The sequence below is a fragment of the Belonocnema kinseyi genome, chromosome 1 (assembly GCF_010883055.1).
Source record: "Belonocnema kinseyi isolate 2016_QV_RU_SX_M_011 chromosome 1, B_treatae_v1, whole genome shotgun sequence".
In the NCBI taxonomy this organism is placed as follows: domain Eukaryota; kingdom Metazoa; phylum Arthropoda; class Insecta; order Hymenoptera; family Cynipidae; genus Belonocnema; species Belonocnema kinseyi.
Genome location: NC_046657.1, coordinates 107,865,528 through 107,883,421, shown reverse-complemented (window position 1 = coordinate 107,883,421; position 17,894 = coordinate 107,865,528). Strand labels below are relative to the sequence as shown.

At 34.9% G+C, this 17,894-nt stretch overlaps 1 protein-coding gene across 1 annotated transcript in view; it reads right to left on the bottom strand.

Moving 5' to 3' along the window:
• Positions 1-17,894, bottom strand: part of LOC117179471 (histone H2A.J-like) — a 24,700-nt gene that overhangs the window by 5,252 nt on the left and 1,554 nt on the right. The window contains exons 2-3 of the mRNA XM_033371326.1: positions 10,827-10,984; positions 6,026-6,084 (exon numbers count right to left, since the gene is read on the bottom strand). Of these exons, the coding sequence (XP_033227217.1) occupies positions 6,026-6,084; positions 10,827-10,984 (217 nt within the window). The remainder of the gene's footprint in view (positions 1-6,025; positions 6,085-10,826; positions 10,985-17,894) is intronic.

Here is a 17,894-nt window from a genome sequence, read left to right as displayed (position 1 = left end):
GGCGCATACTTTGAATAAAATATTTGTTATCATTCTCTTGAAATAAATGTGTTTTTTTCTTGAAAAAATACCGGTTTCATATGTATACACCTGGTATAGCCTAGCAAGGGAGTTGTTCATCTCCAGAGAGTCGTGGGACCGGTACCTCTAGAGAAAAAGGTTTTCTCCAAGTACTTAAAGCTGTTGCTCTTGGTGGTTCGGAACCCACCTTAAACTGTAGTTCATCCATTCTCGGAATATCATTGGTATAATAAATAAAACACACCAGGCAAGTTCTATTTTTACAATAGCTTTGTAAAATTTGGAGAATGTACAGCGGAAATCCTAAATTTGAAAGTGTATATATTATAGAAGTCCTTTGTGCCAGACTGTGTAAAACGCTTTTTCCAGATCCAGAATAAATGATGCTGTAGATTTATTAAATATAAAATTGGTTCTAATATCATTCTTTACTCGATATAGATGTTGGGCAGTATTTCTATTTTCAATGAAACCAAATTGTTCTGGTATGAAGGCATTATTAAGAAGTTCAAACTTTTTAATGCGATTTAGAATAATTTTTTGAAATACTTCACTCAATGTGGATGATAAACTTATTGGTCTGTAACTTTTTGGAAAGAGTTTATCTTTACCTACTTTGTGTAGAGACAGTATGTTTGCATTTTCCAGCTCAAAGGATAATATGGTAAGTTGAAACCCGCATTAAAAATGTACATTATTTGCACAAACACCTTTTTAGGTAGATGTTTTAAAATAATATTCTGGATATTATCTAAGCCCGTTGCACTTTTAGGCTTTGTTCTTAAGATTGCCTTTCTTATTTCGGTCGGAGAAGCTCACAATGCTTTCCACATCAATCACTTTTTCCTTATTCCTACTATAACACACGGAGAAAACGATATTGCTATATATCATAATTATCACGTTATAATAGCGCAATTCGTGATATCGTACATTGCAAGATTTTACATTATATTATTATTTTATTGTATGATATATACGAGGGTTCTATTAGTGGCCCAGCGATGTTACTGCATTAGAATATCCTAAAAAGCTCCGGAACCTGCTTGTACGTTATCATATTGCGCTTAATTTCAATACAGAGGTTTTGCGATATCATTGTGCGATATCTTTTTTTCCGTGCACTTTTCAGCGATCTCGTGAGTGTCATCATGTCCCATATTTTCAGTCGAGTAATGACCATTTTCAAAGTTATTTGCTATTTGCTCAACTATATCCTCATTACTAATTGCAACACCATTTAGGCCATGTAAGATGGGTATTGAATCCCGTGCAGAAATTGCTAGATCTTTTCCCGATTACCGATCAGGTCTGGATCGGTCAGACATGATCTGGCTCGGGTAGTGCTAATTTGCGTGGCCGGGAGTCGTGCCAGATCGGGTTGGCCGCAGGTTTCCTATTGCAACGCCACCTACTAAGTGTTCAAAGGAATTTCGAATAGCGGTGTAGTTACTTTGAACAATTATTTTTTACAGGCACATTGAGTATATTTTGGTTCAATCCAATTATTATGTAAAAATTCCAAAAGTGAAAAAGCAGTACACTGCTCGGAAAGATAAAAAATTCTAGAAAGTTTATAAATTATTATCTCAAGTATAAGATTGTTTCTGGCGTTTTTTTACTACTGACGCACCCAGTGCTGGGTTAAAGATGGTGCAAATATCCACTAACCTCCTCCTAATTTATAGGAGATTCTAAAACTTGTTGTTTTTCTTCTCTAATTAATACATACCTTTACTTATTTTTACAATATTTTTCTGTTGAACTTAACACAAAATTGACAAGTACTTTTAATTATAAGAAAGAATAGTGTATTTAAGACGGATAAGCACAGACCTCAAAATATCTTAAGACGGCCTTGAAACTGGGTTTTCCCCATCCCAAATTTCTGACCTGAACCCTCGAACTCAGTTCTTGTGCTGACACCAAGTGCAATAGTTGAATCGCCGCTGCCTTCCAGTGTAACACAATATGTATTGCAAAGATAAGGACTATTATTATTAATTTTTGATATTCAAATGAGATTTAAAGTAAAGCATAATTACATAACTTGTTTTAAAGTCTAAATCATAATTTATTTTAATTTCCTGTTCGAAAATCAAAACTGTAATCCTTTAAGAAATCCCCTTCCCATAGTTCAACTTATTACTTTTGAAGGATATTTTTGTTCAAATTTAACTATTTTATTCAAAATTATCTTTTTTCATCAAATTAATCTCCTTGGTTCAAACTTAGTTTTTTGAAATATCTATTTTTTTTCGAACATCTATCTTCATCAGTTTAAAATTCAACTATTTTTTAGAAAAATTCTGTAATCTGTTGAAATCTCGCTTTTTTTTTTGTTAAAAATTAATTCTTTTATCTGAAAATGTAGCTATTCCATTTTTGTAGAAAATCAAATTTCCATAATTTGTTTTCAGCTTTGCTTGACCCAATTTTACGGTGACTTAGGAGGAAATCCTTTCCCACATAGGAAAATTTTCTCGAACGCGAAAGCCTGGGATGATAAACGGCAGGGTACACGTGAGTAAAGTTAAGATTGGACGTAATTACAAGGCGTTCAACCTAATGATTTATATTTATTAATTATTGAAGTAAAAATACCCAACAATTTAGAACCGGAAATTGATCGGGAACCAGCCGGGCATCCCGACCGGGCTATAACGTTCGGCCCCGATCGGGGCGTGCGTTTCATGAAGGATCTGACCACGTTCAGATTCCCCGATCTGGGTCCGATTTGGCCCGATCCGTCCCCGCACGGGGCCACACAAAAATCTCCGCACTGGATTATTATTTTTTATCTGTAATAGGTTATTTGTAATTTCCAACCTATTTAATTTACTAGACCAGTTCTCATTATTAATTTTATCCATTTTCTTATTTATAGACTTTGTAAGTTTATTTTTAATTTTCCTTATCTCTTCGCTGTTTGTTCTTTGTCCCACTTTTCTTAAGCTAAGCCTTCAGTTCATTATTTCCTTGATATTATCAGGTACATATTTTTTATTTGGTTAAAAGCTAATTTTAGAGATAGACCTGTCCAGAGCATGTTTTATATTATCAACGAAAATGCTAACCACACTATCTATATTTTCTCTAGACTTCTATTTGCGACTCTATGTGCTGTACCCAGAGTAATCCTGTTGTGAAGAAGTTCAAGCTTCAATATTACGCGACCACCTTGACAGCGTGAGATGTAGAGTCGCGAAACAGAAGACTTTAGATTCATGCTTTTGTTCATGTGCATAACCTTTCGTGTCCAGATATCAAGGGATCTGAGCTTGTTCTTCGTCCATGGTACCACTTACAATGAATAGAGTACTACGAGGACGGCAAGCATATTCCTTGCAGATACTTTGTTCCTCGCCGATAGTTCGGAAGACCAAATCTGCCGGATGAGATGTATCTGCTTCGGAGAGTATCCTTTATAGATGTCACATCCTGAATGCGGCTTTGTGGCTCGCCCAGGTATGTATAATTTCTCCAGCGCAAAGGTGTCGTACAGCGCTTCTGTCGGCGAGCTCAGGGTCTTCAGGGATGCCATTAAGTTCTTCTCGCTTCAAATAAACAATCCCTAGAGCTAGATGTAGTTGATCTTTGTTTTTAGCATAGATCTTCAGATCGTCCATGTAAAATACATGAGTGACCTTGTACTTTCAATCTGCAGGTTTGCCGCAAAAGTACCCGTCGGAATGGCGAAGTGCTAGAGATAGTGGCAATAATGTGAGGCAAAAGAGGAGTGGCCTCATGGTGTTGCCCTGAATGATGCTTCTCTGAAAGGTGACCTTGTTAGTTGTCACACGATTTTTTCCAGATGAGATAGTAAATCTGGTTTTCTAAAGCGGCATCAATGTCTCTATGCATTTCACGATTTGAGGATATACCTTTAAGCTTTCCAAAAGACAGATAATAAGTCTATGGGAGGTCGAGTCGAAAGCTTTCCGGTAATCAATCCAGGCCATCGACAGGTCACGCTGGTAGTATGCTCCAACTTTGTAGACACATCTATAGATGAGCAGGTTCTCCCGATATCCTGCTACTTCTTTCTTCGAGCCGCGTTGTTTATACATTTCTTGCCACACAGGTTCAATTGCCCAAATAATCCTATCATTTAGGATAGCTGTGAATATCTTATACAGTGTGTTCAGACAAATGATTGGCCTGTAATTTTTGGGGTTAGATAAGTTGCCTATTTTCGGCAGGAGTATTGTGCGCCCTTTTACCAACCACTCCGGAATTAGTTCTTCCGACTTTAAATATGAGGTGAAAATACGGGCAAAATGCTGATGGGTTGAAGGAAACTTTTTCCAACAGAAGGTTTGGATACAATCTGTTCCCGGTGCGGAATAGTTCTTCATCCCTCTTAATACTTTTTTCACCTCCTCGGTAGTGATGGGTGGGCATTCTTTACCAGGTGTTATGAGGGCATCACACAGCTCCTTGAAGCTATTTAGATTTTCTGAGTTTTCGTCCACTCTTCGTTGCACTTCGTAGACTTCTCTCCAAAATACTTCCACCTCCTCTGGTTTGGGCGGCTGTTCGACAGTAACTGGATGGTCTTGGAAGAGTCGAGATGGGTCAGAGAGAAACTTTTGATTTTTTCTGAACTACCTCTCCCTCCGCTCTAGACTTCTCTTAGCTTCAGATAGTATCCTTATTCTCTCAACAATATGCTACCTGATAGTCAGCAGCTTTGACTTGTTAAGTGTGTGATAACGGGTCCGGAGTTCGCGCGCAAACTTTCGAACCTTTGCGGTAGAATTCTTGCCAGATGTGATGTAGTCTATCACACACTAAATACCTGACGCGTACTGTCTTGCCCAGCCTATCTTTATGGCGAGTTGATTCAGTCGTCTTTTGGTCTTATGATCAACCGTTGGTTTTGTTTTACTGTTTGCATAGGCCAAAGCTCTCGCTGCATTAAACAGACAACAATTGATAGTCCAGAGGTCGGATTCTTTGGAAAAATGTCCACGAAGCTCATCATCCATTTTAGCCAGATCATGTAGTCGTGTCATGTCACTCCGTTCAGGGACCTCACTCACCTCGTAGAACTGTAGCTTGTCTCGATTTAGTTGCTCCGTCCACCTGAAGGTCCCGAGATTCCGTCGATCCATCGCATTAAATCCATCTCCATTGGCTCCCCTAGCTCTAGATTGGTCGGCATTGTTGGTCGACCCATTGTCGGGAGCCCTGCGCATCATTGTTATTCCGACGAGAAGCAAGGGAAAGGGGTTCGTCCATCCTTGTAGAGCCCCGCATGCAAGGATAAGGCTGCATACTCTGAGCGATCGCCCGATATCCCAGAGTCACCATTCTAGACACCTCACCCAGGTGCCATTCAGCTTTCGGCACGGTATTCAAAACTCCGCTTAGAAGTTAATTCCTTCGGGACCAACCCTGGACAGTTGTCCACCACTACCTATTCATTTTTGTAACCATATTCAGCAGAAATCCTTGGTCCTGGGACCCTTTATGCGCAACCCGAGGACGCGTTCGGTGGCTTTGTCATAGGCTCTTCGGTTTGATTCGAGAGGAATCAAAACCGAACCGAATGTAGAAATGCTAGTAGAACTAGCTAGTAGAACTGCAGTAGATCTGCTGGCTCCAGAAGTTTCTCAAGGGAGCAGGGCGTGAGTGGTTGCGACATTATATATATAGCCGGTATTTCCCAAAATGGCGCTGACCTTCTCCGACCTTGGGAGTCATGCTGCCTCGCCATGTTGGAAAATAAATCGGAAGGCAACCCTCAAACTACGATTCACCGCCAAATCAAGAATTCACGCCCTACATTACAATTCACAGCGAAATTTACATAAAAATTGACTGCAGAATCGACTATATTAATAGGTAGTAGTGTGCGCTTTAAGGTATCAGCTGGTAGTGTTTTGACAGTTCACACTAACAGCCTGTGTAGATTCCCTATGTGGCCGTGTCATCCTCCTGTCAAAATGAAGTGAAGTGTTGTGTTTTAACGATACACGAACACCTAGTCGTGAATCACTGGTGCTAATTGTGTGGGTGGTGTAGTGTGGTTGACGGGTCCTTCGGCCCTGAGAGTGCCTGATAACATAATACAAAAAAAAGTTCAAAGGGATTAATACGTGTCTCAACAGTGTCTGATGTTTCCCTCCAGTCTGGCGGCGGTTCGGATTGGCGGCGCTACAATTTTCAAGCCTCGAGAGGATTATTTCTGGCAACATGCCGTCCCACTCGAGGCCCCTGTCATTGGACAGTTTGTTATGATTCTGTGCTTGTCAAGGTACTGATTTTAATTTAATGTTTTTTTTATTTTTTTTTTTAAATTTTAATCAAACTTCCATCGAATAGGTATGGACAGTTCATAAATTTGGGCGTGGCAAGTATTACCACTTCACAATATATGTGTATATAATGTCGCAACCGCTCTCGCCCTGCTCCCCTGAGAAACTTCTAGAGCCAGCAGTTCAACGCATACCGAGAACGGGGTGACTGAAAGCCAGAGTTGGGTTTTGTTGAAAATTCTTCTTTTTTTAGTAGAAAATTGATCTTTTTGGATGGAAATTCAACTGCCTGGTTGAAAATTCGTGTATTTTATTGAAAAATATACTTTTTCTATAACTCTCTCTAATTCTTGGCAAAATGAACTTCATACGCTTATTTGCAAAATTTTGTTTTAAAAATGTTTAAATTCCTGAAATTCATATTTTTTATGTTTTAGAATATTCAGATCAGTTTTGTACAATTTTATACACTTTCCCTATATTATGTTCCGTTGCTCATCATGTCCGAATCAGTTTGAAACACTCGTTTTACAAAATTTTATTTTTAACTTTTTTCAAATTCAAAAGGTTTTCAATCATTTGACCCAAATAGAAAAATCCAAATATTTCAGGTATCCACTTTTAGGCACACGATAATTATTTAAGGTCATTTAAACTCTAAATCCCTCGTTTAAACTGGAGGAAAACCTGTGGGCCAATAATCTAGAATCTCGTACGAACATCATATATCCATCCTTAGTCCGTATACCTGGTTGTAACCCAATCAATTTTTAGAGATTTCCACCTTTTATGGTTTATTATGCAATTCAGTCTATTGTACGGAAACTTAAGAGGTCGAATGAATAGTAGGTAGAAGTGAGTGGAAAATAACTTAAATAAGAATTGCATATTATTACAGTTGTAACTTTAAGATATTTATCGAAAAAGTGTCTAAAGGTTTGAAGACTTTTTTTATTTTGCAGGATTTTACAGAATATTAGGAAAACATTGTCTTTTTGAAGTTTGGAAGAAGTTAAAAAATATTTATAAATTTTCGCAAATCTATTCAGGTTTTAAAATATATTTTATATTTTAAGAACTTTCAATATTCGCAAACATCTTTTGAAATTATATTAGTTTGTTCTTAATATTCTCTTAAAACTTATTTCTTCAAATAAAAAATGACTAATTTTTCTGAAAAAATTATTGAAATGTTCTCAAATGGTTAATTATTTGTTAAACTTTTCAAAACCTTGCAATCTTCTAGGTATATATCTTTTGTAATGATTCGAATTCTTGAGGATTATTTCTTGAAATATAAGCATTTTTGATATCTTTTTAAATATTCGCTTAACATAAATTTCGTATCAAAAATATAATTTTCACATAAATCGTAAGAACTATAGCATTTCCAACTAAAAAGGAAATGTTCAACCTAAAATGGATCGTTAAATTTTCAGTTAAAAAAATTATTTTGAACAAAATACACGGAAAAATTTAACAGTAAAAAAGTCACGAACTTGCAGCTAGGTCTCGGATACGGGATAAAAAAATCAAACATTAAATCCTTATTTCTATGAAAAATGTATGGAAAATTTAGAACTTTATACGAAAAGTTCGAATTTCCTACGAACAGTTCCTGAAAATTTTAGACTTGAATATAAAAAGCGACAAATTTTATTTGTGCGATTTCATTTATATTTATAAACTCGCACAACTCTGAGGTTTTGAAAATTCGAACTCGATAGTTTCTAAACACAAACGATGAATGCGTAAAAACGCATAGCCATCGAGGTTGAACACTGTAGGTATAATAAGAATTCTAGCCACTCATCCGACGAATTTAAACCACATATACGCTTGCACATACGCACCGAGAGGGTGGGTGAGAGTGTGTGCGGGCCACGTAAAGACGAACCTGCGTCCTAGTTCCCAGACTTGTCGAGCAAGCTCGTGAGTGCTCCTTAAAACTTTTCCCAATCACTCATAATATTTTTTTAATTACTTATGGAAAAAAGTGATAAGCGGTTTTAGACTTGTCATATCGAGTTCGCTAATTCTTTCGCAAAATTTGCAGATCATTTACGAAAATAGATCAATGTCCAATGAATTTTTCTTATATCTGAGACCTAGCTACTAGTTCGTGTCTTTTTTACGTATAAATTGTTTCTGTGTATAGTTCAATCTTCAACAAAATAGTAGAATTTCTAACCAAAAAAGATGAGTTCTGAACCATAAATATAATATGCAGTAGAATTTTCAATAAAAATAATAAACTTTCAATGCAAAAGATTTTGATTTTCTAATTGTGTTGTATTAATTAATTTAGAATTTCAGTGAAAAACACTATAAAAGGGCAAGTTTCTTAAAAACAGGGAAATCCTGTAACCTTAAAAGTGATATATTTGCAAAGAAAGAAAACAGTTTTGAATGTAAGTGAAAAGTTAGTACACGTTTCTGGAGTTATTTTTTACATGGAATCGACTGGGTGCGTTTTACTTCTAATCTACGATCAATATTGAGTAATTTGTATCATATTATTTAAGAAAAAATTGCTGTAAGAAAATAAAAATGTAATACATGTTTCTTTATCCATTTTAAAGAAACATTTATATTATTTTTACTTGATACACCGGAATGTGACATATAAATTCAAAAAATAAATATTTACTTAATAATGACTAAATTAGCATTAAAATTAGTTAATGTGGCCAGCCTTTAATATTGTCACTAATTTGACAAATAAAATAAGGATTAGAATTGCAAAAGTATTATCATTTTATAGAAATTTGTTAATTTGTAAATCATGTCAGAATCCCTGCTTCTACTTTATCGGTGTTTTAAGAAATCTTTGTTAAAACAGCGATTTTCTGTGAGAGCAACGGATAATTCATTTAAAATTATTACCCTCAGAGCAACGATTTTACCTCTAGAGAAAGAAGGAACAAGGTAGTACGAAGAGGGCAGTAGCTACGGACCCGACGAAAGTAGTAGCTATATATTTTTTTTCCCACTCCGCATCCACTTGCCGTATCTAGGTGTATAATATTTTTGACAGCAGAATGTACATTTTCCAAGTTTAAAGGAGATTTTACTATGAAATAACAATAAATTTTGCTCCGAAATTAGCATGAGTTGCTATGTGCCTAGTGAAAAAAAAAGTTATTAATACCTTTTGAAATACTAGAACTTACTGTGTAAAGTAGCTGCGAATGTATGTATAAATTAGTGTTGATTTTTTCATTCGACGTGGTCGAAATTACAATATGGTTTAGCACGCATATGCGAGAGTTATCGTTCATTCTGCTATTTCACATAATTAAACGTGACATGTAGCCCCGTACCAGAACTGCCACAACTTTACTAAATAAGTGCAATCAAAAGTATTCAGAACCAAAGTTTGTTTCACTGTATTCCGCCAAGTATAAAGTACGACACGGAGAAAAAAGGAAATAAAAAATTAGGGCTACATTGCTGATAGTCCAATAACTCATTACTAAACTAGCGGTGTAAAAAAATCGAGATTAAGAATTCTGTGCACGGGAGTGCATATTCAATGCAGGGGAGTAGGCGGTTGACGCGGCAAAGCCGCGCCAGTCATGCACTCGCGATTAATGATCTCCCTGAAGGATGATCGGACTGGAAGAAGTTGTTGTGCGTTACTAGTTTGGGCATTTTTACACAATCTAAGAGAAATACATGACTTGAATTAAGAGTGACGTTTATTATTTGAGGGAAAAAACCCGTAAGAGGGAAAAAACACAAAATCTGATCATTTATTTTATGAGAGAAAAGTAAAGAAGAGTGGGAAGGGGTAGAGGGTCGAAGAATGAAAATCGTTGTTAGAGTCATTTCATGAGGACGTCTTTGGGCATCGCGTACTTGCGAAGCGGATCAAAATCATATTTCCCGAGAGAGGACATATGTTTAAAAGGTGATAATGATGGTGATTTATAGAATTTAGTGGCGGTTTTTTTATATACTCTAAAATATAAGGCACTTTAAATTATCTGTGAAGGACAGAGTTCCTGGTATATCTCGGGATTTTTGTGATGCGTCGAAGAATTTATTTTATATAATCTGGATGTGATTAATGTTAATTTTTGAAGCACAGCCCCAAATTTTAGAGTGCGTAGGTTATGATTGGTCAGATAAATATTTTATTTAAATAAATATTTCAGGAACTATTAGTTCATGGTGATCAATATATTCTTGAATTAAATTCGCGGTACCTCTATTTGTGTTATTTCTGTATAATTTATAGCCACGAAGTAGATTAACGCGTCGGGATTCGCGTAGTAAAATTTCACTGAGTAAGTAACTGGTACTATGATTTTTTAGAGGTATGTGGCTAATTCGTGTTTTTTTTTAAGAATACCTTGAGCATTCCAAAAAATTATTTTTAAAGTTTTATTATTGAAGGCAGCCATTTTCGATAGCAAGTGCAAGTAGATTACTTATAATATTGGTGGTTGAATTTATAGCTTCGTTAATGTTAATCCCCCCCCCCCCCCCGCCCATTATGTCTGTGGTTAAGGTTGTAGCTTTTTCTAAAAGATTTACCAGACAGGGCAATAGTTAGAGTAATATAATTTTGTTGGCCTGGAATTTTCTTGGTGATAGGTGGTTCATCGCAAATGCTAGTAATTTTTGGAGTTTTCGGTGGTTGTATAGATTGAGATTTGATCGAATATGCTTCTGAAGTAGGAGCGACTACAGTGCTGTAAAGTGGTAATTTTTTTTGTGGCTGAGCACTGACTTGTGGCGTGTATTTACGTATATAATTATCTTTTTGAGCGGTCTGAACAAATGGTTTATTAGATGCCGTTTCTTTACGCGTATTATTAGTTTTTGGTTTATTACTTACGGGTTTCCTTTATGCGGTTTTACAAGCAGAAAAATCTGTGTAATTAGCGGGGTGGTCTCCTGCACAGGTAGTGCAAGTAGCCTGAAGTACTAACATATGAATGCAGAGTGGGGAGTAGAGGGAGTTAAACGCTCGTAGAATGAGGCCTGAACCAGTTTAGTAACTACTATCGGCGAGAAAATTCGAGTCCTCTGGCTTTGACGTTCAATAAGTATGTGAAGAAAAAATGGTAGGTTAATGAAGAAGGTCTCATTTTAAAGGTGCAAATGTTGTACGTTAATGAGCCGAAAAGTAATATTCCAAAAAATTATTTGTAGCTTACAGATCTGAAAATCTGATGAAAAGTAAGGAAATTTGATCGTTTTTAAAAACAGTGAACTTTGAAGCATAGTTTTTTATTGAAAAAATGATAGGAAAAATCTGAAAAAATTCATGATGGTACATTAAACATTTCTGAACAGATTGCCGTCGAAAAATTTGCAAAATATAAATAATTATTCGTTTTTTGTGAATTAATATGCGACCGCACTATCTTCAGTTCTAATGAAGATAATGAAGTGATTTAAATTGGAGGTAGTTAGTTGAACTATCTGTAATAATTTACAATTTGAAGGAAGTATGTGCTTTTTGTTGCCTTCGTACAAATTGCGATATTTGAAGTCAGTTTTTTATATAGGAAAGCAAGTGCGAGAGCCCAGCGTGGTGCCGTTTTTTCAGGGGGTCGGCCTCGGTTTTCCTCAACACAGTGAAAGGGTTTGAAGGCCAGAGTGAGGCTCGGAGGCACAAGCTGGGTAGGTCGGGTTGAGGAAAACCGGGGACGATCCCCTGAAAAAACGGCACCACGCTGGGCTCTCGCACTTGCTTTCCTATATAAAAAACTGACTGCAAATATCGCAATTTGTACGAAGACAACAAGAAGCACATACTTCCTTCAAATTGTAAATTATTACAGATAGTTCAACTAACTACCTCCAATTTAAATCACTTCATTATCTTCATTAGAACTGAAGATAGTGCGGCCGCATATTTATTCACAAAAAACGAACAATTATTTATATTTTGCAAATTTTTCGACAACAATCTGTTCAGAAATGTTTAATGTACCACCATGAATTTTTTCAGATTTTTCCTATTTTTTTCAATAAAAAACTATGCTTCAAAGTTCACTGTTTTTAAAAGCTATCAAATTTCCTCATTTTTCATCGTATTTTCAGATCTGAAAGCTAGAAATAATTTTTTGGAATATTAATTTTCGGCTCATTAACGTACAACATTCGCACCTTTAAAATGATACCTCTTTCATTAACTTGCCATTTTTTCTTCACATACTTATTCAACGTCAAAGCCAGAGGACTCGAATTTTCTCGCCGATAGTAGTCCTGTGCCGTACATATTTCGTGTGTATGACGCTACTGGATGGTTTATTATATAGAAATAAGTTTTATAATTAAGCCGTACATTACTGTTACTGGAGAGACCAGTAACTACTCGCGGCTGATGATAATTAATCAACGCACTTTTTTCTGCAATATGGTATATTTGATTTAATAACGAAAGCTAATGCTAAATGTAATTTGTGCACTGGAACCCGTTGAGGGATTCATTTATCCCGCCAGTAATCTTTATATTAAGTGGCGAGTAGCAAAAGTGGGTTCAAAAAGTCATCGGAGTAAAAAAAAGTTAATAAGTTGAGGACAAAAACGAGCTTAAAATAAACAAGACAAGGAGGATTGTATCGTTCATATGAAGATATAATAAAATTCTATAAAAAAATACATTATATCTTTATATTATAATATAAGATACAATCCTTGTTCCTCGTCTCTTCTTAACTCGTTTTTGTCCGCAACATATTTTATATGTAATAACCATAAACAGACTATACGAATAAATGAAATTGATAAATGCGTTAGAAGAATTTAAGTATATTATAAATAATATTATTTCTAGGAAAGTCAATGACTTTTTGAACTTATGGTTTTTTCTTTAAATTTTATTCACATTCAATTAGCTCATTGATAATAAATCTTTATATGAAATACAAAAATGCTTAATACTGTAAATCTTCATTCTGAGCATTAAACATTAAACGCTGAAGATGGGCAGAAAAAGAAAAAATTAGATATAAAACTTTACCGCATGGACTTGAAAATGGGTTTAACTTGTTGACCTTACCCTTAGTTTAAAATCGCATTAAAAATGATGTTAAGCAGGTCTTTTTTAAACTCAAATTCTAAATAACTGATTCGAGAATTTATATATTTTTGTAAATGATACTTTATGTGCAAATATTATTATAATAAAAGTGAAGTAAAACAAGCTTAAATAAATATTTGATAAAATGATTATGTAGCGCCTTTTGTAAAATTTGAAAATTCGAAAAATTGGTTTGGTCCCTTTTTTATTTTCTTCTTCCTCGGCCCGTCATAAAAGTAAATAAACTTAATGTAGATACTCTCCTTAAATGTAATTAATATTTCGAGAGAAGCGACAGGGCTTCATCCTATTCTATTTATATCTCTCCACTCAATATGAACATTGTGAAATTTGGTCGTGAAATTGTTTAAATCTTTCAAAAAGTGTACAAAGAAATTCAGCGAATTTCAATTTCAGCGTTCCCTTATCGTAAATATAAAATTGTATTTCGTAATAAACTTGGTAGTGCCTATGCCCGCCATTGGAACAATTGAGGTTCCGGATGCAAAAAGGAGATACAGAATTATTTTGCTGGAGTGGAGAGGCCCCTGAGCACTTAAAAATAAAGTCTCGAATTTTAATTTTTAAAATATATATTCACAATGAAAATGTAATGCCTCATATCTTTTTCTCCTCATAAAAAAAGTTGTAGCTTTTTTATTTTTCGAATTATTTACGAAAAACTGTTTTTTCTCCGATTGAAATATTTTGAATTTTTTCACTTCAACTCGCAACGAAATGGGAAGTTTTTTATATTTTGTGATAAAACTGATCAGAAATATGCATTATCATGTTCTGCGACGGATGACGTTAGAGACAGTTCAAAATGTTCATTAAAACAATTGTTAATAATTTCTTTCCGAGACGTTGCATAATTAGTGCACAAACAACTTTCAACGTTTCGGGAGTCGAGCGAATTTTGAGCAAGCGAAAACTGTGAGTGAGAAAGTTGTTCAGGAAGGTTTAAGGAAGTTTTCTGAAAAGTCTTAGCTCAATTGGAATAGTACTTAACAAACTGTTGACGTTTTAATTTTCTGGCGCAATGGATATTCACCCGGGTAGACTACGACCCGGCCGGTAATCCGCTAATCCAGCGTTAGGTACAAGTGTGTCTCACAACCAGCCGAGTTTTTGTAATTAAACACACAGTAAATATAAAAATCATTGTTTAATAAGTATAAAAAGTGGTTTTTAATGTATAAATTGATATTTTGGTGCTAAATATAATAATTATGTTACAACACTCCGTATTAAAAAAAATTAAACAGATTTATCGAAGAAATAATGTATTCTAATTTATAAAATTCAATTTTCCTTGTTTCTCCAAACGATTTTTTTTCACAAAAATGTTTTTAATGTGAAAGGCAACAATTTAGTTTGTTCGCGGAAAATATAAAGTTTGAAAATACTATTTATATTGCAACAAATTTGGTGTTTCGAAGATTTTTTAAAAGAATTTATATTAAGATTTTATAAAATCGCACTATTTTATTTTTTCAATTTTGTAAACAATGTTTCAAAAATAGTTGCACCAAAAATAGCATATATATATATATAAAATAATTATTTTCCTCTATGATTCACATTTTCCGTAAACAATAATAATGTATCTATTTAATAATATAATCATTATCATTACTGCGATACTTAGAAATATATTTTTATTTATTTTCAAGATATTTTTCATGTATATGAAGCAAGAAATAATTTATTAATTTATTATTACATATTGCATTTCTGATGCATTTAAGAACATTTCTTTCCCACAAACTTTCATGCTTCTTTCGTTTTCTACAATTAGTAGGATTCAAATTATTTTATATTTTGTAAGTGGAAAACTTCATTATATTTATATCATAGAATTTTGTATAGCTATTATGATAATTTAATCGAAAAACTTTTATATATCACATTATATTTTAACGATGTGCTCTGCTGATCGGCACAGACTTAACTACACTGATATATTTCATTTTTGGTAAGGAAACAACCGTAGAAATAGCAACATTTAAATATTTTCATAAGAGAAAAAGAAATATTTATTATAGACCATGATTTTCCATATATCTCGTATTTTAATTACAACCACTCGGCTGGCTGTGAGACACTTGCACCTAACGCTGGAGTAGCAGATTACCGGCCGGGCCGTAGTCTATGCGGGTAAAAATCCATTGCACCAGAAAATTAAAACGTCAACAGTTTGTTAAGTACTATTCCAATTGAGCTGAAACTTTCTAGAAAACTTCCTTGAACCTCCCTGAACAACTTCACCGCTGACAGTTTTCGCTTGCTCTAAATTGGCTCGACTCCCGAAACGTGGGAAGTTGTTGGTGCACGAATTATGCAACCTTTCGGAAAAAAAATGATTAACCATTTTTCTAATAAACATTTTGAACTTTCGCTAACGTTATACGTCGCAAAACATGATAATAAATATTTCTGATTAGTTTTATCACAAAATATAAAAAACTTCCCATTCCGATGCGAGTTGAAGTTAAAAAATTCAAAATATTTTTAATCGGAGAAAAAAACAGTTTTTCGTAAATAGTTCGAAAAATAAAAAAGCTACAACTTTTTTCATGAGAAGAAAAAGATGCGGCATTAAATTTTCATTGTGGATATATATTTTTTTTATATTTCCTTTTTGCATCCTAAGCCTCAATTTACACCCAATTTTTGAATAACCGAGTGTCCCAGACCACCCATCCACCACTCTTAAAATGGAGGGATGTTAGTTTTTCAGAAAATGCAAACAATTTTGAATACCTAGTCGGGCGTGCTCTACCGTTTGGTCATATTATCCACTTCCGGATTCGACCGGAAGTGTATGAATCAGACCGGAAGTTCATTTTTTCAAATGGAACATGTATATTTTTCTGACGGATTTGGATTCTACGCTAAACAATACGTAAGTTTTGTTAAAAAAATTTTTCTAAACCCGGTTTTTTGACCTCTAAATGACCTTTGCGTTAAGCACAGGTTCGATTTGTATGGAACCCCTCTGACCTCGAGAAATAAAATTTTGTATAAAACAAACATACGTTTTAAAAGTAAATTAGGCACGGACTTTCGATCAGGGAAGTCCCCAAATTACTTACTTCCAAAGTAAACAACAAGTTATGTGGTGATTCTTAGAGTGTGAAATTGTTATTTCGTCATCGTGCTTTCCAGGAATAGGTGAAATAAAATCGCAAATGATAGTATTAGTTTAACAAGTCACTGAGTATTTAATTTAAAGCATGATACTGAAAGACGGAAATATTCTTCGCAAACCTGTATTCGAACTCTTCAATGTTCAAATTGCGCTCCACGCTGCAAAGTACAGGCCTGCACTGTGACTTGAAAGTTATCAACAGCTCGTCTAATTTCTGCTGCTCCGAGTGACCTAATTGCTTCGGTAATTCTATGAATCATGTTAGTTCTGGTGGTTGGGTGCACGCGGTAAAATAAATCGTTTACTCTTCCTCATAAATACTAAAAATCTAGCACAGTAAGAGCTGGGTATCGAGGTGAATAATTGACAGGGCCATACTTTCCGATCGACCAATTGGGAAATAAACGATCTAAACTTGCTCGACTTATACGTGCGGTATGCGACGGACACGCATCTTGCTGAAACCATGTATCGTAACGTATTGTTACATAGAATAGCTGCTTTTTCGAGAATCTGGTCACTAAAATTGAGAGATTTTCTTTGCAGACCCAATAAGAACTAAAGTGAGAATGACGTTTAAGAGGCGGCCATAATAAACAAAACAGTTAGTTGTGTGTGCATTTTCTAAAAAACTGACTTCTCTCTTTTTTAAGAGGGCTGGACGGGTGGTCTGGGACACCCGTATATTCCTTGCTATTATTAAGCCTAGTTTTGTGAGAAACACTGCAGCTAAGAATATATTTAAACTTTAGTACTTTCCAAGTACAGATATCATTGCTTAATATTTCGAAAGCTTGAAAGTGTTTATAGAAAGGGCAGTATTGTAGCTCATTTGCCACTGTTAATATTTCATCAGTATTTTCTAGCAGAAGGCAGTAAAATAAAAGAAACTTTGAACCGTTTTGGCAAGCAATAACTAAAATACTTTCTGTTTTAATGCACTCGACAAGAAATTGAACCCATTTGGTCATAGATACGGCAAGAGTTTTGTCAAAAGGCAACGCACTTGCAAATGGCTTATAATTTGGAATTTTTGTAACATTCAAGACTTTACAAGGCCCACTTTTATACACTGACTCCGATATTTTTCTCAATAATCTATCATTCAGTATCAATTGATGATTTTCCATAGTGGCCCCATTAACTTCATTATCCTTGGATAATGTAGGAGAAAATGTTATTTTAAAATTAAGCAGTCTGAATATAACTCGGAGAGTAACATTAGGTATTCAGTGATCAATGTGGTCAGAAAGTCGCATACTTCTGGCTGGTGAGCTTTCGATCTGATCATTCGTAATAATGTTCGTAATAGTACAGTCTGTCAAGTTAAAGCGTGGGTGGCTTTACTCGCAGTCGGTAAGGTGTATCGACATGATTTTGGTGTCAAAATATGAAGAAGAGCTCCCTCTTTCAT